Consider the following 26,611-nt stretch of genomic DNA (forward strand, 5'->3'; position numbering starts at 1 on the left):
CGGCTCAGATCATGATCTCACAGTTTGTGAGATCAAGCCCTGCTTGGGATTCTGTCTCTCCCTCTCTCTCTGCCTCTACCCTGCATTCTCTCTCTCTCTCTAAATCACTAAAGAAATATTAGGGGCGCCTGGGAGACTGAGTCGGTTAAGCTTCCTATTTCAGCTCAGCTCATGATCTCACGGTTCGTGAGTTCGAGCCCTGTGTCGGGCTCTGTGCTGACAGCTCAGCGCCTGGAGCCTGCTTCAGATTCTGTGTCTCCCTCTCTCTCTGCCCCTCCCCCGCTCACACTCTGTCACTCTGTCTCTGAAAAATAAATAAAACATGTAAAAAAATTTTTTTAAAAGAAACATAAAAAAAATTAAAAGCAGAAATTAGAATCTCTTGGTTCTCCAACTAGGGTTCTTTGGGGAGATAATAATGCTTCCTACCTTACCAAAATCTGGTAAAATTTCATCCCTTAAACTAAGCAACCAACATTTACTGAGCACTTACAATGTTACTGACTCCTTTCTAGGTTCTTGGGTTACAAAAATGAGTAAAGTCCTTGCTGTACAGAAGGAATAGGGAAAACATTAAGAAGTAAACAAATTAATAATCTAATGTCAAAGTTAAGCTTTGTTCTGGTTTTCTCTGAGTCATCTTCCAGGTATACAAGATCACAGGTTACCTGTCTGATCACAGGTTATCTGTCTCATCTGTACCCATTCCAAAGTTGCATTTTTATCTCCCTTAGCTGCTGTTTGCCTGATTTTGTCCTTTCCTGTTTGGGTGCAGGTTTAACTCTCTAAGCCTTAGGTCAAAACTGTTTTCCTCATGGTCATTGAATTCTGAATCCTGCCTTTTGGAAATTCCACATTAGTCTTTCCCTAGATTCCACCCTGCAATCTATCCATCCTTTAATCATCTATTCAACTAAGCTATAGACTTAGGTTTTCCACGTCCATCATTCTTTTTAACTCCTCTTCATTCTTTCTCTTTCTCTCTCTCTCTCTCTCTTTCTCTCTCTTTCTCTCTCTTCCCTTGGAAGAATCTCAGCAAAGGTGAATTACTTCATTTTTTATTCTGATTCTGCTCTTCTTTGCCGTGTTTTTCTCCCTTAAATTCATAAATCCCTGTCTTTCTTCACAACTCTACTTGTATGTTATTTCTCTCCTCTTCACACATCATCATGAAATACTTCTCTCAAAGAGAGGCATATCTGCAAAGTACTGTTTAACCTTGAACAATTACAAGTGATCTTTCCTGACTAGAGGCAGATTCGGTACAGTCCAGATCTGCTATAAAGTTGCACATGAGAAATTTGTTATAGTCCACAATAATGCAAGAGTATTTAAAATTATAGACATGTATTTAAAATTATAGGGGCGCCTGGGTGGCGCAGTCGGTTAAGCGTCCGACTTCAGCCAGGTCACGATCTCGCGGTCCATGAGTTCGAGCCCCGCATCGGGCTCTGGGCTGATGGCTCAGAGCCTGGAGCCTGTTTCCGATTCTGTGTCTCCCTCTCTCTCTGCCCCTCCCCCGTTCATGCTCTGTCTCTCTCTGTCCCAAAAAAAATAAATAAACGTTGAAAAAAAAATTTTTTTTAAATAAATAAATAAATAAAATTATAGACATGTCCAATTAATAGGAGAAAGGAAAGGACTTTGTTTCTTGGCTAAACCCCTCTGTCATTTCCGAACATTCACTCTCAGATCCATGTCCTTACTATTTTCATTCGCTTTAGTTGGTCGTGGGACAATCGTAAAAGCAGCGTGTGGGGCTTTGAAACCATGGGGCTCCCCTTTCCTACAGCAAAATGTGCAGCCTCATTCACCTTCCAGGGGACAGTCCTCCCACAGCCTCTAATGCTCCTCATGGTAATGATACTGTTGAGCGAAAACCTAGCAACTTATACTTTATAACATATCAAATGACATCAAATATATGACATGGATAGAACAAGCCAATTAACTGCCTAATCACCCCATATTCACCTTCATAGAGAAGCTGGCTTCTCACTGTGCGCAGCTCTCACATTTAGAATTAATGAGTAGGACTTTCATCTGAAGAAGAGATCTGACTTTTAATTCTGGCACTCACACATCTTTTCTCTCAGAGGCCAAATCATAGGGCTACCATTAATAGCAGACTTTAAAAAATCAATGTATGTCTATGATTTCCTTCTTAAAAAAAAAAAGCAGGATCTAGTTAAGCAAAGCTGCGTTAATTTCATGAGTACACACAGTACATTTCTTTTTTTTTTTTTTTAATTTTTTTTTTCAACGTTTATTTATTTTTGGGACAGAGAGAGACAGAGCATGAACAGGGGAGGGGCAGAGAGAGGGAGACATAGAATCGGAAACAGGCTCCAGGCTCTGAGCCATCAGCCCAGAGCCTGACGCAGGGCTCGAACTCATGGACCGCGAGATCGTGACCTGGCTGAAGCCGGACACTTAACCGACTGCGCCACCCAGGCGCCCCCACACAGTACATTTCAAAAGTCCTGCCTTTCAGCCCAGGAAATAAGACTCATCCAAGATTCTGGTAGTAATATTTTTAATTAAAGGAGAATACAAATCAAAAGTTCTTTTTCTTTCACCTACTTCCCCTTCCTGAATTTCTTCATTATCTAACTTTGTATCCAAGCTAGCAATCTGGGAGACAACTTTAGTTTCTTCTTCTTGATTTCTCAGCACAATCATATTGGTGCTTCTTGCTATAATAGGGCCCTATATTCTAGTCCTAGTTGAGGGTTTTATTCGTTTACTTAAAGTTTGTAGGGAATCACTGAAAGAAGATACAATTACACTCATTTTAATATAGACAATGGGTTGGAGAGATCAAGACTTAAAGTAGGGAAACATCCTGAGGCTGTTTTGGGGTCCTGATGAGAAAGACAGAGTCCTGTACTAAGGCAGTGGAGAAGGGTGGACATGTCTGAAAAGATACCAAACACAGATAGAATTGGAGTCCTGGAGACTAGATGTTGGGTACGAGGAAGTGCACAGAATCAAGGATGATTTGGGTTTCTCCTTTGGACAATTCATGGATAATTATGCAAGTCACTGACACGGGAATGCAAGGAGTTGGAGAGGGAAAATGATATACAGTATTCAGATTTGTTAATGTGGTCATGTAGAGAAGATGCAGTTTTTAAAAATCACAGAGTTCTATGCTTCCTTTGATTCATTGGACCACTAACACCCATCATTATCAATAATAATAATAATAATCATGTGTAAGTGATTATGTGAAGTGTGAGAGATAAAGATAGCTAAAACGTAATTCTTATCTGAAAGGGGTTTAGCATCAGGCAAGATTGTCAGGTTATGTATATACCTAGATGAAAACGTATAGCTGGCATATAAAGTGCCGAAAGGATGGTTTGGGTAATAAATTTCCTAGGTACTCAGACCCTAATTTTCTAGCTGTATTTTCACTTCCTGAGGAGCTCTAAGCTCCAGCTAAATTAAACTATTGTATTCCTTATTCTTCAGCTACCCCTAAATTTGCCTATCTTCATATCTTGTTTTCATTTGCTTTCACTGCCTATAGGTCTTGCTTTTCAAAATCCTATTCAGTCAAAATACAAATCCTGCCCTGGTTCCCCTATTCAGAAGCTCTCACCTTTATGAAGCTCTGTATTTGTACCATTTTTTGATCATTTTACCCATTTTATGTTATAGTTGTGTTAGCACACGTCTTGTATCATTCATACCTAGTGTATTGCACAGACACCCCAATGCTCAGTTTCTTGTAATGGGACCATGTCTCATCCAGCTCACCCATGTGTGTTTTTAATTGACTAGTGGACTTGAGGTAAACCACAAGCCATAAATAATAATCCGCATATAGGATGACACTTGAAAATTATACTTTACATTCTCAGTTTCCTGTAGTACTGATATGTAAATGGAATACAACTTTTGCTCTTTGGGGAGCAAGTGTATTAGGTAGACAGTGCAGATAGTAACATACCTAGCAGAATATGTAAGTGTAAGATATATGATGTGATCATAGCCACTCACCCCTAGGTGAAATACAGTTTTCATGCAAATCCCACTGATGAAAAATATACATATATACTTTTTTGCTCTTTTATTATCTTTCCTTGTGTAAAATTATCTGCAGTCATGAAAAACTGATATTTGTGACAGCAGCATGTTTCTGACGATTACATGCTTTTGGGTAGGAATGGTGAGCTGTTAGGTGACATACTCAATCCTTGCTGTGGAAGAAATTTATTTTTAATAGCAACTTGAAGCTTGTAGGAGATTTTGTAGGAAAGAAAAATATTTTGACATATTCTATCCTTGCTATTGAAGAAACTTATTCTTAATAGCAACTTGAAGCTTGTAGAAAATTCTGTAGGAAAGGAAAATACTCAAGGCTCTAAATAAGACTGCTTAAATAAAAGTTGCCTTAAATTACCTAGGTGATCCTTTACAAATCATTGATTGTATTTGTTCATGTCTAATGAAGTGATTTCTTTCTGGACGTTTCCATTGAAATTTTCAACAGTTCTACTGACACCACATGTTAACTGAAGCCCACATTGATTGCTCTTGATTTCTCTGAATCCTATATTTTGATCCTGATATGTAAAGGTGGCTCTGGAATTTCTTAATAGGAGGACTTTAGACAACAACCAGACACCAGTCCTTCCTGGCTGAAAGGAAGGGCAATGGAACATGCAACTGCATTTGCATCACAAGCATATTGTTTACTTACACGAATTTATTTAGAATGTCTTGGGACATGATCCTCTCTAAGTCAAACTGAAAGACAAGAAAAAGAAATTGACTGTAGTCAGTCTTAAACCTATATTAATGTAAATGTCTTTGTTACTTTTATATTTTTCTAGGACTTAGAAGATCATCTTCAAAAACCAAAAATGAAGTTCACACTGACCCGCCGGTGCTTGGTACTCTTCATCTTCCTAAATGTAAGTAAAACATTATTTAAGCCACGTTAATCAAGAATGCTGACACAGAGCATGTGATTGAGTAGACACTCACACAGGGAGAGGTCTTGCCAAAACTACATTCCACAAGCCAAAACTATCATTTCCTTGATACTTTGTTAACAGATCCCCCTCCCCCAACTTTCACAATTTAGATTTGTGTTATAGTTCACTGAAAAATGTGAGCTTTGTTTATAAAAATTTAGCGTTAACTTGAGACATCTCCACATTATCTTGGAAATTAACATCGAAGGCTAATAATGTCCTTCGATAAAATGTTTTTCATCTTAGACATGTGGATCTGAACCAGTTTCTAGGCTTCTGTCTTTTTAAAACATCTGAACTCTTTCAGTCTGGCTATTGATTTTAAATGCATTTCTCATAAAAAAATTTTTTAAAAAAACTAAGAATCTTAGGTCTTAACATACCAATGTCATTCCATAACTCATTCTCTAGCCTTGTAAATCATGCCCAATTTCTGTAATTTTATATTGTTTTTTTCCTAAATGGTTAGCAAGTAGTCAGAACTGCAATTATCTTAGAAAATACTACCAGTGCCTGCCTATTTATTTGTGTTAACTTTGTTAACTCCCCATCACATCAACTTCCATAGCACATGAAAGAGAGATGAGTAAATTTTACATAAACAAATTGGGGGTTGTATTGATCCTTATCCTGGCCAATGAATTATACCTGGCAATAAAATTCAGTCAATAACTGATCCTATTATGCTCAGGCAAACAAAACTAGTCCAGGGTTCCAGGATTTACATTGTTAATTAATGTGTCGTCATGGGCTTACAATTTTGTATAAACTGTTTCTCTTAACATTATTCAGGGAAAAATATCACTAATATTCCATAAACATAAATCTTATTTTTAAGGAAATTTTTATTTTGTAATGTTATACATCAAATAAGTGGTTTATGGGTATGATTGTCAATGTAGTCCTTTTGCATCTACTTGGATATTAAGTATAGTCTATTTTATTATGTAAAAGTATCATGTTATAATCTTTAGATAAAATACAACATAATTTGCTAAAAGTAATCTGGTATTTGGAAATGCAGGTAACTTCATGCCATTGTAAATATAATAAAAACACTGGAACAAGAATATTGTAGAAATTATTAGCACATTTTATTTTGTCTATAAATGCTCAAGCTTTATATGAGATTCTATAGCTACAGAAATATTGGTATATTCTATTCGTGATTGATATTGTTATTTTTATAACTTAAATTAAATCCTATGTGATCAGTTGTATGTAAATATCTCTAAATAATTTTATTTTATAAGGCATATAATTATATTAAACATTGACAGAAGAAAAACTAAAGTAACTTTAACTAGATAGAAGACAGTTTGACTGTTTCCACCTTTTCTATTATAAAGACTACAGATAATTTGTGGTGTGCTAAAAAACTAAAGTAGATCAATTCTATTCAAAACTTTTACAAAATTCAAAGATTAAAATAATTTCATATATTTGAGCCATGGGCAGAAATATTTTATGGTTTGTGGGCATCTCTTTACTAGTAAACATACTGTACAGGGCACTTAAGTGGCTTTGTGCTCTCTTTCCTGTGATAAACAGAAATTTGCTTCTCTGTCTTGTATTTGGATCATATATTTGATTTGGAGGATTCTTCCATAAAAAAAAAGTTTTGATATGTGAGTTTCCTTCTAAAACACACATTGTGTTCCACACTGATACTCCTTCAAGAAAAGTAAATTATTTTAAAAAGTGGTACTGATTTTAATTACTATAAAATATTACTTTTTTATACATTATTGTGAAAAATCACTGCCAGTATATTTGTTGAATTTTACCAACCTGATTTCTAAATGGTCTTTAAAGTATCAGTTTGGGTCACCACATTTCATGAGCCTCAATTTACATCAATCAAAACCACCTACTCATTTCCTCTCCCTTATCTGTAATAGTGCAATTGGCTTAGAATAGTGCTTGGCACATAGTGAGTTCTAAAAAAAAAGATAGTGATGATGATAATTATAGCAACAATGATGAAGACATAGAAAAACTAGATTCTTCTGAGAAGCATTCGTTGTTGGTAACTTATCTGTATTCCCCTATTTGCTTGGCATTTATCATTATGGAGCAGTTTTGTTGTTTAAATAATGCTTAAGTAGAAAAAACATAGGATACCAACCATCTGATCCTACCTGGAAGAACCAGGTTAACACTTTACAAAGCTCTGTTTTATCCTTTATTATTTTGAAAAGTATAAGTAACTGAAAACTACAAACAATTCCAACATGTACATTGTCAGTATTAAGGATGGTGATGTCAAAATCCTGCTCGTTATATCAAGTTGTGGATTCTGGAATCATGTTCCTTTTAGACAAATTCTGTCTGTGGCAATCAATAGGAATCTCTCCCTTCAGCACTGTAGCATGAGTTCCCATATTCATTACGTTTGAACCACTGCAGTGATGCACCATTTCTTAAAGCTCTACACAGAATGGTCCTGTAATTGTTTTGTCTCTGTGCTTCTAGAAACCAAGAAGTAGGAAGATTGTCTTACATCAAAGTAGGAATTGCTTGAGTACATATCCACTCAAACCAGATTGCTTTCCACTGGACTCCATGATTAGTGTGCACCAAACCTCCTAGAATGTGAGCCCCATGGGGGCAGGGACCTTGCCAGTCTTGTTCACTGCTGAATCTCCAGTACCTAGAACAGTAACTGGCATGGGGGAAGCAAAGTATTTATTAACTGAAAGAACAACGGTGTTTCAGCTACGGACTGCAGGTATTGGTGGCAGCTTGGTGGTCGTATGTGTGGCGCCATTTACTTGAACCTTTAGGAGTGACATCACATATACGGCGGCTAAACTGCTGCATAGGACAACAATTAAGAGGTTGTTTTTTGTTTTGCTTTGGGAGAATCATATAAGATGGCTTGTATGAAAAACTTTGAACATGAATCCTTATCCAGAACATCAATGTGCCCTTAATATCTCATCTCTATCTTCATTTGAGCATAAAATATTTATGTGCCAAAATGTATAATATAAACATAATACTTATGGTAACTAAAGTATTTTTAAGTGTTTCACATTGCTTGGTAGTCTTATCTAATCACTACTGCTTCTTTTTTGTCTCTATATTGCTGAAAATTATGCCACCTCACTAGCCATTTTTATTGGTACAAAATCACCAGCAAAACCTTTCTATGTTCATGAGCTTTATGAAGTTTGTATGTGTATTATTTTTAAGCAGTGGTAATTCCATTATTAGAATTATATATATAATCGTTATCTGTCTATATCTTCATATCCATTATATATACATATATGACAGAATGCCTCAAATATATGTTATTTTCAGAAGAAAGTCACTGAAGCATTCAGTTACCACTGCAAACATTCTATAGTCATTGCTCACACACCAACCAGACAAGGAGTGGACTCAGATTACTATGTCTCATCTATGACAGAAGTTCTAATTTCTCATTCCTTCAGTGTTGAAACAATCTCTATGGAACCAGGCTCCAAACCAAGTTCACTGGAGTTTGTTTCAATATTGCAAGAATGGTAAGATTGATGCTCCTATCATCTACATGAAATACACATGCTCTTTCAGATGGTCATATCTACACTGTTATAGATGTTAAAACTTCATTAAAACAAATCATGCTGTAATTGAAAACACAAGTACCAGGCTTTCCTCTTGGTATCCTTGCACATAATGACTCCCCATGGCTTACAAGAATTTCCAACTAGTGCAGGAACATTTATTAATTGGTTGCCCAGTCCATTAAAGATAGAATTCAGAATGTTACTTTTGGAAAGAATGCCAAACTTAAACAGGATGCTCCCTAACATCTAAAACATCTAGTATAAATGACAGAAAATATTTATATCGGACATCACATTCCAGCTTCTAATTTCATTTGAATACGGTGAGAAAATTACCCATAAATAAATAATATATCAAATGACAATTTGCACATCAATTAAAGATTCTAAGAATAGAGCTACAAAGAATCTAAAATAGATGCATAAGGTTAACCTATAATTGATATCTCTTATTGTGGAGATACAATGATCTATTAAAGACCATGGTTATGTGATCTTTAGTCAGATTGTTAAAACACACACAGCCACATGCATTCGTACAAATGTAGGCTAGTATAATCCACAATGAAGCCTTTAACGTGAAATCTATTAAAAATATGTATTTTTTACTCCCAAACCACATTCCAATTCCTGAAGGAATACTGAGCATTCAATTATTAATGATTCTTTACATTTCACAGTTCCTGGTGTCAGGAAATATTTTATGTTGATCTTTCTTGCTAGACTGTAAGCTCCATGAGGGCAGGATCTATGTTTATTTTACTCAGCACTAGCATAATGCTTGGCTGATAAAGTTCAATGACTATTTGCTGATTGGTTGATCTTAAAACCAGTAGGGAAGGATCATATGACAACAGAATGGTGTTCAACTATGTTGGTGAAGAATTTGTACATTTGAAATAATTTCTGTGAGTTCATTAATGTCTCTTTTTTTTTCTGTCATACATTCAAGAAGCATTAAAATTAGAAACAATCCTAATATTTAAAGAGTGGTATCAACTATACCCACAGTAAGTGTCCATCTAGAGTTATCACAGTATGTAATAAGTATTCACCCTCTTCTGTTTGCAAGCAATTTCTACTCAGATGCCTTGCTGGCACCTTCAAAACAAGAACAAAAGAGAACTTACATTCTTCCCCCTAGTAACTTCTCCCTTCTCAGGTATTCCCATTCTTGTCCATTATGTAGGTTAAAATACCTGAGCTATTTGACTATTACTGTTCTCCGGTCCTTATATTCAAATATATGTTTTTATTATCTGAGAAAGTGCTGAGGGCTGTGCTTCCCTGTTCCCTCACGCAGTGCTCTAGTCCATGCCTTCAGCTTCCTGGCTCCCTCCCCAGCTCTGATCTGTGAACATCTGATGCCCAGCACATGAATTTTACTAACATTTTCCTTTCACAAACTTCACTGGTCAAAAGCCTACAGTACATATTTAATTTATTGTCATGTTTTAATGATATTAGCTAAAATGTATTGAGCCTTTCATTGCACTAGGCACTTTGTATTTGTTTTCTCAGGGCTCTATATTATCTGATTTTCCTTGACTCCATTTCTTACTAACCCCCAAATATGCTTCACTCCAGGAACAATGGTTTCCTTACTGTGTCTCATACGTGCCATTTCCTACCTTTGGGACCTATATGCATTCCTTTCCCTTCATTCAGAAAGCCTTCCTTCTCCTCTCTGCCTATGTAGACACTGCATATACTCAAAGTCCAGTTGAAATTCTACCTTGTATCTGTAATGGTAACTGACTATTCTTGCACCATGCCCTCTGTACACTCTGAATTTTTATTGTATTATGCATTGTACAATTTAGCATCTAGTGACATGCTATCTGTTAGGAAAGCATGCCGCATCCACACAATGACATACACTGGAAAACAGTGTGGTTACACTCCGAGTAGCCTGAGGTATACAGGTCAACTTAATAAAAATGAGTTTGTTTTAAAGACTGTGAGGAATAGAGAAAAGTATGCAACACTGTTTCTGGCATGAATACAGTTGGGGAAACTTCAATCTTAGAATAATTTAGACAGAATAAGGCCAAATAAAAAAATGTGTTTAACAGGTGTGATAGAAAGAGAGCAACTTCCTAACTTCAGAAGAAGAAAAAGCCAGTGCAGGCTGAAGCTTGCAGTCTTCTCTGAACAAGTCTCTATGCAGAACATGGGTATAGAATCACAGATTCAAGCACCACCAAAAACATCATGGCCACAAAAGAAATTGAAATCTATATAAACATGACTTAGGATGATTTGTCAGTCTGTGATCATGACCAGTGACAGCCTGTACCAAAAGTGCAGAAGCACTAAGAGAAATATTTAAGATTTGCACTGATTTCCAGCAGTGAAAATAAATTATCCTGTGTAGGTCATCTGCTGAAGAAGCCTATTTAAAGATATTAAAGCCAATTATCCAATGCAGAGTATCTCAGAAGAACAGATTTTGTTTGTTCTGTGACTACCTGGAGTGAATTTTTGGCAGTGCACGTAATCTAAGCACAAATAAAAATCAGCTGAAAGAATCTAATATAAAAGTTTACTTATTGCACTAATATATCTATTTTTAATAACATGATTCATGATTATTAGAAGTTCCAAAGAAGGCAAAGTTGATTTAATATTGGTATTTTTTGGAAATCAGGTTATTTGTTTTGTTTACCTCTAAACTTAACAGTGATAACAAAATTAAAACAATCTTATATGATAAAGAGGTGCATGAGTTTGAGTGGGAGCTATACATTTTCAGTAGTGAATGGAAAGAATGCATATATGAAATCTGTAGGTAGAATTTGTAGATGAAATATAAATACACTTTTCAGTTATGAAGAAAAATATTCCACTTGGAGACCATATATAATTGTTGCTCATGGAAGGAAAATGTTTTCAAACTTTTTGACTGTCTCATTTATTTCTGTATACACCGGTTCCTGCTCTCTATAAGTGACTGATTTTTCTTTTTAATACAGCACCCAACCCCAATTCTTCCTGCCACTTCAAATGACACCTATCCTCCAAATATGAAGTCCGAGCCATTTCTCTACGTCCTAGGACGTAAGAAAATGACGGATGCGCAGTACAAATGCTATGACCGCATGCAGCAGTTACCCCCATACCAAGGAGAAGGTAAGAAGAAAGATGTATGCAAATATGTTTCAAACAACATTAAAGGTTTTTTGCTTCAGTGGGTAAATATGTGTTGACTAGTTTTAATATGCCAGCAGTTTTAACGGTGGTTTTCAAACTATGGTATGCTTGTATATTTCATGCTGGACACATGCCTACTTTCTTTGCTCAAGTCCACCCAACTGGTTTTGGGCTAACATCTACACTTATGACAAAATTACTACAATAACTCAGTATTCACACCTGGCAAGGAGGGACAATGCAGGACGAAGTGATGGAGAAGAATTGGAAAATGATAGGAAGGGAATGGGAAATGGTGGGCAGAGAATTTGCCTCAGGTGAATCCTGTCAAAATCCTGTCTTGTTTTGGGTTAATTAGGCAGTATCTTCCCTTAACTGTCAATTCGTTGGCAACTAGTGGTATTCCTTCTCCTTTGCTAGCCCCAGTTCCCAGAGAAATTAGAAAAAATCTATCTCCTAGGCAGGCATTGTTTATCTGTCACCTTCTCTAGAATGCTCTATGTGACTGTTCAAATATTTTCAGGGCCAAGCCTATTCTCTTAGCCATAGAGGGCTATGTGATGACCAAGCATTACTACATCCATTTCAGTTCTCTTCCCTGTCCCCTAAAACATTTGAAAAGACCCAACAAGATCTTGTACACCCTTGTATATTCTAAGATAACACCGCTTGGTGTGTGTGTTGGGGGTGAGGGGGAATATCAGTTAACTATATTCTATTATTACACATGGTTTGCCTTTAAATAGTTAAATTTCTACTTAATTTCTACTTCCTATTTTTTAGAATATTTCTTTTAAACAGAACTCAAGACGGTAGAAAAATAGATACATGTTATTCTTCGGTCTCCAGTAGTTTCAGTGTTTTTTAAGAAACTGAAAAGTCATTAGACACAACTCTGCCCAAAGAAGAAATCATTTCTTCTGAAGCAAGTGAAACAATAGAAACACAACATTTATTTTCAGAGACCAAGCGAGAGCAGACTCCTTCATTCACTTCAGTCTTAATCATTTTGGGAGGCTGAACTTTTGTGCTATGATCATTCTTTTAAGATTTCTTTTCTTTTTTCTGTTTTTTTTCTTTTTCTTTTTTCTTTTCCTTCCTTCTTTCTTTCTTTCCTTCTTTCCTTTTTTCCTCCTTCCTTCCTTTTTTTTTTGTTCTTGGACTGCCTTCAAAGCCTGAGGCTTATTCTTTTGAATAGCTTTATAGAGGTCAATCTTCACATTTTAAGGTAGATTAAATTTTGAAAGCAGTGAGACACCACTAAGACCCAATGCTGATAAATACATAAACTACTCAAACTGAGCATTATTTTAGCTACTAACAAAGTGTGATTCTAAAATAATAAGACTAGATTTCTGTGTGACCTGTTAACTGTGTACAAATGCATCTCCCACAGGAATTTTGAACAATTGAATTTTAAACCCTTGGATTAAGAATAGAACTATTCAAGGCAACCCCTTTGAAGGTTAATGGCTAGTAGGATCCACATGTTACAAAAACATATAGTTTTTTCAAGGTAAGCCTCTGATCCAGGGGTGATACTGCATATACCTTTCACAAGATTTCTTTGCAGCATTTCTGGAGACATTTTCAAGGAAAGATTTTAGAGGAAAGATTCCATACAGATGACATGTATGTCTTTTGAGGAGCAAATGGAGAAAACCCTCTAAAAATGTAAACTCTATTTAAAGAGTTGGTAAAGTTAATATCTGTATTTTGTTGCTGTTGGTGTTCTTTTTAATATTTCCATATGCATGTCCAGAGCTCCAAAATAACCATCTATTAAATAGATAGATCCTGTTTAACACTGTCAAATCCCTGCTGATGATTCTGCAACTTTTTCCAAATACAGTGTTAATTTCTTTCTGAATAATCAGGTCCGTATTGCAACCGTACCTGGGATGGATGGCTGTGCTGGGATGATACACCGGCTGGAGTACTGTCCCATCAATACTGCCCAGATTATTTTCCAGACTTTGATCCATCAGGTAAAATATTTCTTTTTATTTCACATTTTGCTTCGCTTTTAGAATTTTCATGGTTCTGAAAAGAAAATCAGATATAAAAGATATGTATCTAATCATACTCTGTGTGTTTCAGCATTTTCTGAAGAATTTTCTTACTTGAAATATTACCCACTTGCACAAATATTACAAGCTCTCCTTATTTTTTAAGTCACATTACTGGTCAGTTGTGTACATTAGGTCTTAAATTCTAAATAAAAGTTAAATTTTTTATATTTTAAATATTTGTTATTAAATTTTAGTAAAATTTTAAATTAATTTTTTTAAACTGTGAAGTTTTGCTTAAATGTGGTTGTTCTTAAGTTTTCAATTGTGTCACATTTAGCAACTTATGCAAATGCTTGGTCTAGAGTTCGGGTCTACTGGGCTGATATAGCATGCACAATGGAAATTTTATATAACACTGAAAGTTATATAGGGGCATCTGATGGCTCAGTCGGTTAAGTGTCTGAGTTCTGCTCAGGTCATGATCTCACGGTTCGTGAGTTCAAGCCCCATGTCAGGCTCTGTGCTGACAGCTCAGAGCCTGGAGCCTGCTTCAGATTCTGTGTCTCCTTCTCTCTTTGCCCCTCCCCTGCTCTCACTCTCTCTGTCTCAAAAATAAATAAACATTAAAAAAATTTTAAAAAAGAGAGTTATATAAAACTGTCATGTCTAAAGGAAAATAAACCAGAAGGTGGTAACTCTAGACATCTACTAGATTTCTGTTCCAACAGTAGATTATTAAAATATGTTCAGTAAATAAGACTAATGCTGTTATAATGGATCATACTAATACCCAGCTCCATGCCCTGCACAACATAAGCAGTCACTAAATGTGTGTTAAGTAAATGAGTGACACCAAATTCATTTTAGTTATAAAAGTAACACAGGAATACTTTTCATTGAGTGTCATTTTTAACTTTTCAAAACATTTTCATATATATTATCTCATTTTATACTCACACAATATTTGACACAAAATTGCAAGTGTACCAAGTCCCTAGAGCTCTTACCTAACCCTCTGTAAGTAAATGCAGGGGCACCTGGGTGGCTCAGTAGGTTAAGCATCTGACTTCAGTTCAAGTGATGATCTCACAGTTTGTGGGTTTGAGCCCCATGTCAGGCTCTGTGCTAAAAGCTCTGAGCCTGGAGTCTGCTTCAGATTCTGTGTCTCCCTCTCTCTTATATATATATAATACATATAAGTAAGTGCTACAGTCTTGGAAAAGCATTTGGGAAGCAATATTTCTAAGTCTCCATACAAACTTGTGCAGATTGAAGTACCTTTAGAACCTTCTAAGGAAGACATGTTTTTCCTTCAGGCCTTAATCTAACCACACTGGTGTAACTGGAAGTTGGGTCAGGATGCTTAGGCAGGATAAAGGTCGAGGAGTACCAGCTACCAAGTGGAGTGAGAAGCCAGAGGGCTGACAAGATGTATCTCTGAACTGTCAGCTATCCAAATAAATTGGAGATCTGGAATCCAAGATGCTCTGGTAGTTAGTGGTCAGGAGCAGTGCAAGGAATGTGTAAAGAGATGTTTGAGTTTGTATAACAGCCTCAATCCAGAGACTAGCTACGTGGGGATCAGGGGAATGGATTTGGGTAGGTGTTAGCAATGAGTGATTCTCAACTTAGCTAAGAACCTAGGAAACTTAAAAAAATCCTGATGCCTGGTACCACCCCAGATATTCTTAAATAATTAGTTTGGAGCATAACCTGGGCATGATCTTTTAAAGTCCTGCTTGTGATTAAATGTATAGCCAAGATGAAAATGTGTTAAATAATAAAGAGAGTCCAGTTAAGAAAGTGGCTGGTACCAGGAAAGCTCAACCAATACACTAAGTAGCTGTGCCCATGGGAGGGAGAGCCCAGTATCCGACGAGACTGTACCAGAGGAGTAAAAAGCAGTAGCTACCTAGCTTCAGGGACTGCAGGTGTTAAGGGCCAGAAAAATTCTGTTCCAAAACACTAGATAGAAAACCTGCCCTAATGAAATACTATATGGGATTAACATACTGAAAAGGGAGTATAAATCTTAGTTATAAAAGAGACCCATATGCTGAAACTAAGCTACAGACACACGATTTAAATCCCAGTTAACAGGTGAGGTTTGTGCCTGAGAGCAGAGTGTGCCTGGGTGTGCCTGAGTCCCAGTCTGCTGACTGTGTTTAAGTGGCTCTAGGTGTTGAACTGGCTGGCTGGGAGTCAGGGCCCCAGGTAGTCAGTTCATTCCGTCTCAAGCTCCTGTTCCCTTTTAACAAGATGTGATATAACAGAACACAGTAATCCCTCCACACCTCACAGTGCCGATTTTCCTCAGTGTCCTTTTGGGAGTGGTTCAGTTGAAGAGAGTTGGAATATTCAGTGAGTGGAAGGGAATGCCAAGGTCCTGACAGGAAGGATCTTCATTGAACTAGCATTTTGAAGGGAGGAATCAGTGTTTGTTTCATGCTTAAGAGATTATGTATGAAAAAACCAACCTTAACTTTCAAATTTTTCCAAGAGTTGTTTGGTCAGAGTTTCTACCACCTTTTGGGATCAACCAGCCCATCTGTTTCCCTTTACTCACTGATAAAGAATGGCAAGAGGTTACTGCTGCACAGACCGAAAGTGAGTCATCAGTTAAGATAGAAACAATAGTCAATGGTAAAATCTAGTCAAGAAAGTCTCTGGAATCCAGATTAGAGGAGAGAAATTAGTCTGTCCCTGTATCAATGTTTGAGAGATGCTTTTCGTGCATCTAGCAAGGATGAGATCCAAAGTTCCACCCCGTAAGACAGAGATAGTGAAAATGAGATTACAGGGGACTACTTTAAAAACCAGTTCAGGCCAGCCACTGCTGAAAATTCTCATTGTGAAAAGAGGAAGGGCTTAGTGCTGTGCCCCTGCTCAGCACTACATTCCTGTAAACTCTAACTAAATGCTATTTGATGATAATCTTTCCATCTTTTATTGACTCCTCCCAGTAAATGATGCTTCATTAATCTTGACTTGACAACTACATTAGAAGTAACTTGATTGGCACAAAGAGCTTTTCTGCAACTGAGACTACAAGGCCAGTTCCAAAGCAGCAATGGGCTCTTGCCAAAATGGCTATACTTACTGACTAAAAGGCAAGTTTTTGGTCAGCAAAACAGGGATTTCCAGGCATAGATCCATCTTATCAGCCTGGTTTGTAGAAAGAACCCTCTCAACGGGGAGACAAATCCACTTCAAAAGAAAAACACATGTTAAAAATACCTATTTCACCAAACGTAAATTCTTTAGGATTTTACCATTGACCCAAAGCTACACCTTGATGATAAACAAAACAGTTTCATGAAATGACAGAGATTTCATTTTAGACAAAGTGCTTGGTAAAAGACAGGTCATGAGAGAGTGAGTAACAGCACTGAAATTCAAAAGAGGCTGGTGGCCTGAAGGAATATGCTAGAATGTAAAAAGCAGATTTACAAGGAGGTACTTAAGGCCCTGATCTTAATGTCTCTCAGTCAACATTAATGGCACAGCGCCAAGATGGTCAACATGGTTTAGGACAATGATTCTCAACCCTGATACCGTTTGGAATTGGTGAGCTTTTTAAAAATGCTAATGCCTGGTTACCTCTCCAGTTAATCAAGTTTGAATCTCTGGAGATTGGAGCTGAGCATCTGTAAAACCTCCATATGAATCTAAAGTGAAATAAGCATGCTGCCTTCTTCATGGGGCAGTCCAAACTTAAAATATTTTAGGGAAATACCAGTATCACAGCACATGCAGAGTGGCTCCAGACTATGAAGGGACAGCAAACTGTGTAGTGTGAGTAAATAGGGATGTTTGGTTTGGAAAGGGAAGTTAGAGTAGACATGTCCTTTCTTTGAATATTGAAAGACTTGCCAGGTGGGGAGGACAAGTTCTTATAGCTGTAACAGGTAGAACCAAGAAATGCTTAGATCCAGACTTTAGTGACATCAAAACAAAATAATATTTCCTACAGTCTTGTCCATGATTGGAATGGACTTCTTGAGGAGGAACACCCCTCCCTCCTCCATAGAATATATTTTGCCTTACATAGCTAAATAACGTTGTTAAAACAGATTGTATTCATTTTGATAAAGTAATAAGCTAGTTTCTGACAATATAATAAAGATAAGATGCTGCATTGCAAGCCACTTTTCTAAAAATTGCAAGAAGCTTCAACAAATAGCATTAGCAAAATCATTGACCAATTGTCAATATCAATTTTTCTATGCTGATTAGTGCTAACCCTTTTTTGAAATATTGTTGGTGTCCAGTGGTGATTCTTTTTTTTTTTTTTGAATGTTTATTTATTTTTTAGAGAGAGAGAGAGAGAGAGAGGCAGAGAGAGAGAGAGAAAATGAGGAGGGCAGGGGCAGAGAGAGAGGTAGACACAGAATCCAAAGCCAACTCTGAGCTGTCAGCACAGAGCCCAACACGGGGCTCAAACTCACAAACCGTGAGATCATGACCTGAGCAGAAGTTGGACACTTAACCAACTGAGCCACCCAGGCACCCCCTCAGTGGTGATTCTTTATATAGTTTTTGTCCAATGGCTATCTCAGCAAATTTACAATTAAAAATTTTTCCATTTAACTTTCTAACAAATTTACATTAAGCAATGATGAGTCTCATGGTTGCTTGAAAACATCTTTTGCTTGCAGAATGTGTTTTTTCATCCACTGGAAATAATTATTAGAGTAGACATACAAACAAATCTACAATTTTAAGCTTGAATCTTGTTTAATTTGATAGCACCTGTTTCAGTTCTATAATTAAAAATTTTTAATTTCCCTTAAAATCTGCCAAAGATAAAAGAATTCTCATACTAGCTCTTAGCATATTGATTGACTAACCATAACTACTGATAGAAAATTATTTTAAATATTATGAAATCTCAGTGATGTTTCAGACAAATAAGGTTTTTTTTTTTTACATGAATTGTTTTCTTAGTATTTAAAACAATAACAGTTTCCTCCAAATATTAGTATGTGATTCAGACTCCCACATCCTGGACTAAAACAAAAACCCCAAAAGTGATACAATAAAAGGTCTATCCACAGGTGGGACAGCTCTTTGCCTTTGCCAATGAAGAAAAATGCTTCAAAAATATTTTTGCCAGGAAATTATCAAAAATCAAAATTTTGTAAGGGTTCTAAATACACTGGTAAAACCTATTTGCATATTATACCAATTTGAGGTTGCTTTCTGATATCTAAGGCAATAAGTGCATTGCAGAGATACTCTGGAGAACTAGAGGAAGTCAGAATAACTCAGATTAAATTTGGCAAGTGCATTCATTTCAATGTGCATTTGTTCATTATTTTCTATTTTATTTAACTCAATATAATTTTTTCTTCCATTTGTATAGCCAATCAGATTAGATTTTAAATACTATCTTACAGTCAACAAATTATTTATGATTCTTTGGGTCACTGAATGGAGTGTAGATAACTTGCCCACAGAACTATGAGCCTTAATACAGAGTTAACTAGCTGCACAATAGCTTTGGAATCAAGCAGACCAGACCTGGATTTGACCCCTGGCCTTCCTACTTGCTAGCCATAGATGGGGAATTTACTCAACCTATCTGAGCCTCAGTTTCCTCATATGTACAATGGGAAGACCAATACCCATCTTAAAGGGTCATTATTAACATTTAAGAAAATAATTCTGCAAAGTGCTTAGCACAGTGCCTGGCCCATAGAAAGGTGGAGATCTTTAAAATGCCAATCCAGCCAAATCAGCAAATTTCACTATTACCTGAGAGATGGTTAAAGAAGTAAATAGCGAAGGCTAAATCTATACATCCCTAGTATGCCCTCTGTGGGATAAAGAGATGATTTAAATGAAATATTTTTGAGAAGCACAAAAATTATTTCTTGATACACCTCTTAGTTTTGGACTTCTTTGTTCTCTTGGATTTAACTATATGAAATTGCCAATATTTGACCATCTGACTCACAAAAACTGTGGTTTCATACAGTCAACCTAATAAATAAATATTGCATATAAATGAAGATGTGGTCTTGCTCTTCTCATATAGTTTCTATCTAAAATCAGAAATGTAATGTGGCTTTAAAAAAATATGAGGTACAGTATAGGTAGCAGTTTTTAGTGCAACCGACCTGACATTAAATCCTAGCTGACCCACTATCCAGTGACTTTTCAAACTCTATAACCTTTCTCACTCTCTGCTTCCTGTTTACAAAATGGAGATATAGCAACATCCGTTTTATATGGCTTCGCTGATGATAAAATGAGAAAACGCAGGCTAAAACATTGTGCATAATACATCTTCATGATGGTCTCCATTGACCTATATTCACATTCAAGTTATATAAAGTGATTAACGTTGTGGCATGGCTTTTAAGCTTTATTTTTCCTTCTTGGTAGTTTGAGATAATAACGTAATAATTGTGTTTCCTTAACAGAAAAGGTTACAAAATACTGTGATGAGAAAGGGGTTTGGTATAAACATCCTGAGAACAATCGAACCTGGTCCAACTATACTATGTGTAATGCTTTCACTCCTGAGAAACTGAAGGTAGGTTCTATTTCAAATTTCGGTATTGGGTGAGAATGCCATTATTTTTACATAGAAATATATGCATCACTATGAAACACCTGCTACCAAGATGCCAACCTATTTTATAGAAGGAAATCAGATAATGGCCTGTAAGTTTCTAGGGACTCTATGAAGTAGTATTAGAAAAAAATGACATTCTACTTCTTGTTTTGACACCTGGTGTCAAAGAGTTCCATGAGCATATAGAATCAGGCCATTTATAATGAGGCAAATAGTGTCCATGGGAAAGATGATGGGATTCCCCATTCAGACATTAGGCAGCATTTCCAGGGACTCTCTAAGATGTCTCTTCTGTGGGAAAAATTCCAAAATTAGAGATTTTTCCTCAAGCCACAAAGTGACAGTTTCCCCTCTTCCCTGCCCCCAAGATGCCAGTTAGAGTTTTACTATCAGGGCTTGAAGGAACCCTTAGAAAGGGGCTGCCCATCAGCCTGTAGATACAGGTGTGGCAGTTTAGGTTATTTTCAGTGGAACTACTTTTGTCTTACTGCCTGTTAAATATTTTTAGTATCATCTCTGCTTGGATACATTTAAGCCAATGGGAAAAACCCAGATACTTACTCTCCAAATGCATGAGAAATCTGAAAAAAAAATCACTAAACCCACAATCAGCCTCCTCTTTCCCACTGAGCTGGGAGAAACAGGCAGTGTTTAACCACACAGCAGTAGAAACCTTTTGTTTCCTTCAAAGATAGGCCTGCATGCTAAATAATTACTGAGTTGGAAGCTTAAAGCTCATCAGTGCTTCTGTTTGCTACAGCGAAGATTTAGGAGTATAGAAAATTTTCCTTTTATTAAAAACAAAACAACAGCAAAAAACAAACAAGATGAACAGGTAGCCTTGAGACCAGTTGACTAGAGACCAGAAGGACATCTTGTCACAGGCGTAGGCTGGGGGCACCAACGCTGGTTACTGCTTTACAAATTGCATAGTCGCCTCTGAGAATTAGATGCATGTCTACATCCTAATGGAGAGCTATTTACGTAATAAGGTCTGACTGAGATGACATGTCACCAAGTAAGGAATACCTGAATGAGTGTTAATTATGATTTTACAGGAAAAAACTGTAATCCTGTTAACTCAATTGTTATAAGGAGTACATATCCAAGTAAGTAGTTCTTCAGGCTGCCATATTTGACCTTCTCATTCTAGCCACATCTGAGATAGAAAGAAAGGATTTTAAGAGTAAATGTTTCCCTCTGGGCACCTAACATAATGATTGAAATTCTTTGAACAAATCTTCCATCTATATACAGGCAAAAAAAAATTTTTTTTGTTTTGAAGAAAGAATCTTAGAATTTATTTAAAAAAAAAAAGCACTTCTCAGTCTTAAGAATGACACCAAGAATGGCAACTAAATTATGAGCTGTTGGTTTAATCTTACACATTTAGACAACTTTATTTCAAAGGAATAAATATTTTTTAAAGTAGTCTGGAGGCAACTGAAAGAAAATCAATTATATAAAACTTTCTTAGAAATAAAAATATACAGAGATAAAAATAAAATAGTGACAGAGGATGGGGCATGAGCATATATCTAAATTAAAAACAGTACTTTCAATGACAAGGGGATTCTACATGGCGAACTATTTAAAAGGAAGAACTCTTAGAAAATGCCACTCCTGGTTTTGTCTAGTGGTAAAGTGAAAAAACTAGCCAGAAAATGAATTGGTGGGAGAAAATACAGCAGCTGAGTATCTGTTTTTTTGCAAAGATTCCTAAATACTTCCTAAGAAGGGGCTTATAGGCTATTTTGAAGTCTTTATCATAAGTTCTAGATATAAACCAACGACTCCAACCTTAATTATCATTTCTGCAAAGATAAAAAGCACTCTGTTAGGAGAGTAGTATCAATGAAAATGGCAAATAATATGCAAATGCCCGGTCAAGTGGTGAACAGCCACAATTCAGGAGATGTTGATTAGTTCATTTTGAAATTCAAACTCCTAGAAAAGCAATATTTGTTTCTGTCCAGCAATAATGCATTTAACCAAACAAAGGACTCTGCATGCTTTGAGAGCCTGTTAGTGGAATCAGTACTTCAATATCAGGCTCTTCACGAGTAAAGTGACAAGAATCAAATGCAGAAGGGTCATGATTTGTACATAAATGCCACATTCTACCAGGAATTAAAAAACTTCACAGAAATTATCCAACTTATTTATACTGCGTTTGTATTGTGTGTTCTATTGATTACTAAGTGGTGTCAGCGTTTGCTTTATGTTTATGTGGTTTGAACTGATATTATTAGGTGAATAGAAATTACAAATTGTTTTATCTCTCTGACTTGAGCTCTGGACCTATATGATATTACACCCATTTTCTTGTGGTTAGTGTTTACCTAGATCATCATCTCCCCATCCTTTTATGTCCAGTATTTCTGTACCCCAGTATTTAATTATGTTTCTTATAAGTAGTATGTAATTATTTTAAAAATCATTTAGTTTGACCAAATTATTTTACAGATAAAAACTACTGAGATCTAGAGGGGTGAAGTGGCTGACTTATGAGAGTCACACAAAGACTTAATCACTAATACTCTGAGTAAAGAACAGCTCTGATGAATCCAGTCTTACATTCTTCCCACCACATCATGCAAATTCTAGTATAACTGATAATCTTATACTATTTAACCTGTTAAACCCAAATATTATAATTCAATATAATTTCTCTGAAATATGTTATAATTTTAGATTTTTTTTAAAGGAGAACAATTGTTGAATTACACTTATATTAAAAATAGAAACTATTTTCCCTCCTCTATTATCACTTATTTGCCTGTTTATTTTTATAACTGTTTCATTGTTGTTGCTGTTGCTGTTGCAGAACGCATATGTCCTGTACTACTTGGCTATTGTGGGTCATTCTTTGTCGATTTTCACCTTGGTGATTTCGCTGGGGATTTTCGTGTTTTTCAAGTAAGTACCCTCATAGCATCTGCTTTTTATTTTCTTATTTAAGGTACTGAAGTAAATGGTTAACTCTGCAAGAGTTGGGGGAAGGGTGATCTTCTGCAAATCACAAGAGAAATGCACCACCAAGAGTCATGAAGTAGCAAGGAAAATAAAATTAATTAAAACCATTTTTAATCCTATCTCTGAGAAAAATAAGGTGGAATCGTATAATTCTCAAAGGCAATATGCCTTTCCCAAAATGAAACAGTCCTGTGAGCCCATAGGTATCCTGTTAACATGTTAAAGGCTCCACTTACCATTGCTAAGGTTGCAGGAAGTATTGAGGACAGGCTCTTCTTCCTTCTTTTACCCCCATCCTAAAATATGGAGGTCATGGCCAGAAGTTCAAATGCATCTTGCCTAATTATGAGCTGTATCACAGGTGGATTTGGCCGGTGGAGAAGTGTGGCTACTGAGGCCATGATAGTGTTTAGTCAGAGAAGGAAGGTAAGGCTCCCTTCTGGCCTTGACTCACTCATCCAAGACCAAGGAGAATCTCTGGAAGAAGAGTCAAGTGTCAGTATTTTGCCCTTGCAAACCTGGCATCATCCACCACAGTTACCTCCTAAGACACTGTGAGGAGTAAAATCCCAATGAGGTTTCCATTCCAAGGCTGTGTCTATGTACTTGATTGCATTATATATGACAAAACATTGGTATAACTACTGATTTTGTATTAATGGAGAATTTGAAACTTTAAATCTGTTTTTTTCAGGAATGACTTCCTAATGCATGTGAGATAGTAACGAAAGTTAAAGTCAGTTCTAGAAACATCCTAAATTTAGTGTAGTTCCTTTAAATCAAAGGCAGGAGGCGCTACGTTACCCTTTCATGAGAATTCTAATTTCTACATTACAGGGCTGTCTCCTTCAACTAATACTTTTTTTAGTTGCAGTGGTATTATATAAATGGTAAAAAAAAGCTCCTTCATAGGCTCAGACTACAAATAATCCTCCACACTTTACAGATGTGATTATGTAACTAAATATACAGTGATTCATATATAGTATAACAGAATCTTAATTTGATTTTTGTTAAAATATTATCATGATAATACTAAAGAAGCCTAACCCAAGGGGGGAATCACCTGTAAACACACCCTTAACACAACTACTATTATTTTTTTCCTTGATCCTTTTTAATCTTTGCCTTTATCTTATACCATTATCATATTATGTCTATATCTTATATAGTCAAGATTCTTATTCTGACAAAAGAACGTAATTGAATAGCAATTTTTTGTTAACTGCATAATAATAATTAAATAACAATAAATAAATAATAAATTAAATAAACAGAATGAGCTCTTTCCATATATGGTTTAACAGGAGAAAGATATAAACAAAGCAATAAGACATAAGGGATCAATTACTAGAATTAGAATAGAAGAGTATTTTCAATTATAATGATCAGAATACAACAGAGTAAACACACAGCATGATTAATCTTGGAATGTCTATTCATTTTTCAACTGCACTTGACCACGGTGAATAAATACATCATCATGGCTCCCATAGAACTTTGATTAAAAAGTCTGTCACTAAAAGTCTCACCTTTAAAATTTTTAATGTAACCATAAAAAATTGAAAGAAAAAGCCCCCAAGTTTGTAATGGTGAAACTAATAAGTGTATTCAGGAGTTTAAAGATAAAAAATGTCCAGGGAACATTTCTTACTTCTTTATTTCTCCAGTCACTTAAATAAGTGATAGGATGTGAGAGCCAAATCAGCAAAGAAAATAGCAGTATTCTTTCAACACTCATTGCTGTATTAAGCCACTGAAGATGGGTGTTTAAAAGTACAGCACATAAGTAAAGTAAAATACTTCTCAACTCCAGTTAGACCCAGAACACAATTAATCTCGCTGAACCCATGAGAGAATTTGGGGGCAGATTGATTAGAAAGCACCTAATATTGTCCTACGATCTCTCAGTTCCAAAAGCCTACCAAACAGCAACTTTAATCTTGGGAGGAAAACCAGCTCTTATGGATTTATAATCTGAGTGCGATAATGGGGAGACATAAACCGAACTAGCTTGTTCTCCAAAGCACATACAACAAGAGACAAATAGGATATGAAAAACACACATGCTGCGATATCAAATATTCAGATCTAAAAGCAGTCACACATGATTTTCATACTTGTTCTTAATTTTATCTTAAACCTGCTCAAACTAAAAATATCCAGGGCATTTGTGTTTTTTCTTAAAATTAAAGTATGTTTCTGAATCTTCAGATTTTTTTCTTTACATTTGCATTTCATAAATATTAAAAGAAGGTAATTCTGATCTATCATTGGATTTTGTCTTTTAATTAGCAACATTTTCCCCAAATTGTTCTCAATGTTCAACATCACCCTTAAGGTCTCTACTTCATATTACAGTGGAAGCTTTTGTGATTTATGAGTTTAAGATGCATCATCTGTGTAAACCTGAGCAAAAAAAAAAAAAAAAATCATAATTCCCTCGCTTAATTCCACCTTCCCAGGGTTGAGTTATTTTGCAAAATCCAAACAATCAATTTCATAAAAATTTCATGAAACCAAAATGAGAAGTTACACCCAGTCCCACTTTTCAGACCTAATGCCCCATTCATAATCATCCCACTGAAACTCACTCTCAACTCATCAAATGTGCCTTATAGGATCTATAAAAAGGAATAACCCTGCAGGTGTCCTCCTCAAACCAGCAGGCTAAGAAAGCCTGCAGAGGAATTTAAAGTCACTAAATACACGGGAGGCTGTGGAACTGCCAATACGTTGCTGCTAAAAATCTGGGAAATTACTCATATATACTCATTTTCTTTGCAGGAAAATTAGTTAGGAGCAACAGTATGGAGAGGGATTAAATAGAAACATCAAATTTATTCAGCAAGACTCCTCACTACTACATGCCAATAGTAAATGTCAACAAGAGAGTTAAGATGAAGATACCCCGAGGGGAGACAGGCTTGAGAAAGCCACATAAGTGGACATTTATTTGTGTGCATTTCCTGACCATTTTAAACAAGTTTGCAATAAAATTCACTTATCCCATCAGTTCCAGTTAGAATTATCAATTGACATTTCTGTGGAAGAATCCTAAATTACTAAATATCTAACTCTTTTTTCTCAGGAAAGCACAGTAATAGAACATTCATTATCATCCATTTTAACTGCTTGATACTCATGCCTTACTTACTGTTAAATTTTGAATATTAATTACTCTTGCCTGAAAGTTAATAGAGATATATGTTGGAAGATGGGGGGGTGTCTTTATTGCATTACATTGTCTACATTACATTACATTGGCCATATCAGCACAAAAGGAGGTTTTCCACTGGGACCTTCCAGAAGCAATACTGATTCCTCTCTACTCATCAG

The 26,611-nt window shown here is 36.0% G+C and overlaps 1 protein-coding gene across 1 annotated transcript in view; it reads left to right on the forward strand.

The window, feature by feature from the left end:
- Positions 1-26,611, forward strand: part of CALCR (calcitonin receptor) — a 164,123-nt gene that overhangs the window by 92,300 nt on the left and 45,212 nt on the right. The window contains exons 3-7 of the mRNA XM_025929839.2: positions 4,845-4,925; positions 11,524-11,680; positions 13,579-13,689; positions 20,142-20,254; positions 23,124-23,215. Coding sequence (XP_025785624.1) covers positions 4,875-4,925; positions 11,524-11,680; positions 13,579-13,689; positions 20,142-20,254; positions 23,124-23,215 — 524 coding nt within the window. The 5' untranslated portion in view covers positions 4,845-4,874. The remainder of the gene's footprint in view (positions 1-4,844; positions 4,926-11,523; positions 11,681-13,578; positions 13,690-20,141; positions 20,255-23,123; positions 23,216-26,611) is intronic.

Source organism: Puma concolor, chromosome A2 (genome assembly GCF_028749965.1).
Source record: "Puma concolor isolate L17-30 chromosome A2, mPumCon1.1.hap2, whole genome shotgun sequence".
NCBI lineage: Eukaryota > Metazoa > Chordata > Mammalia > Carnivora > Felidae > Puma > Puma concolor.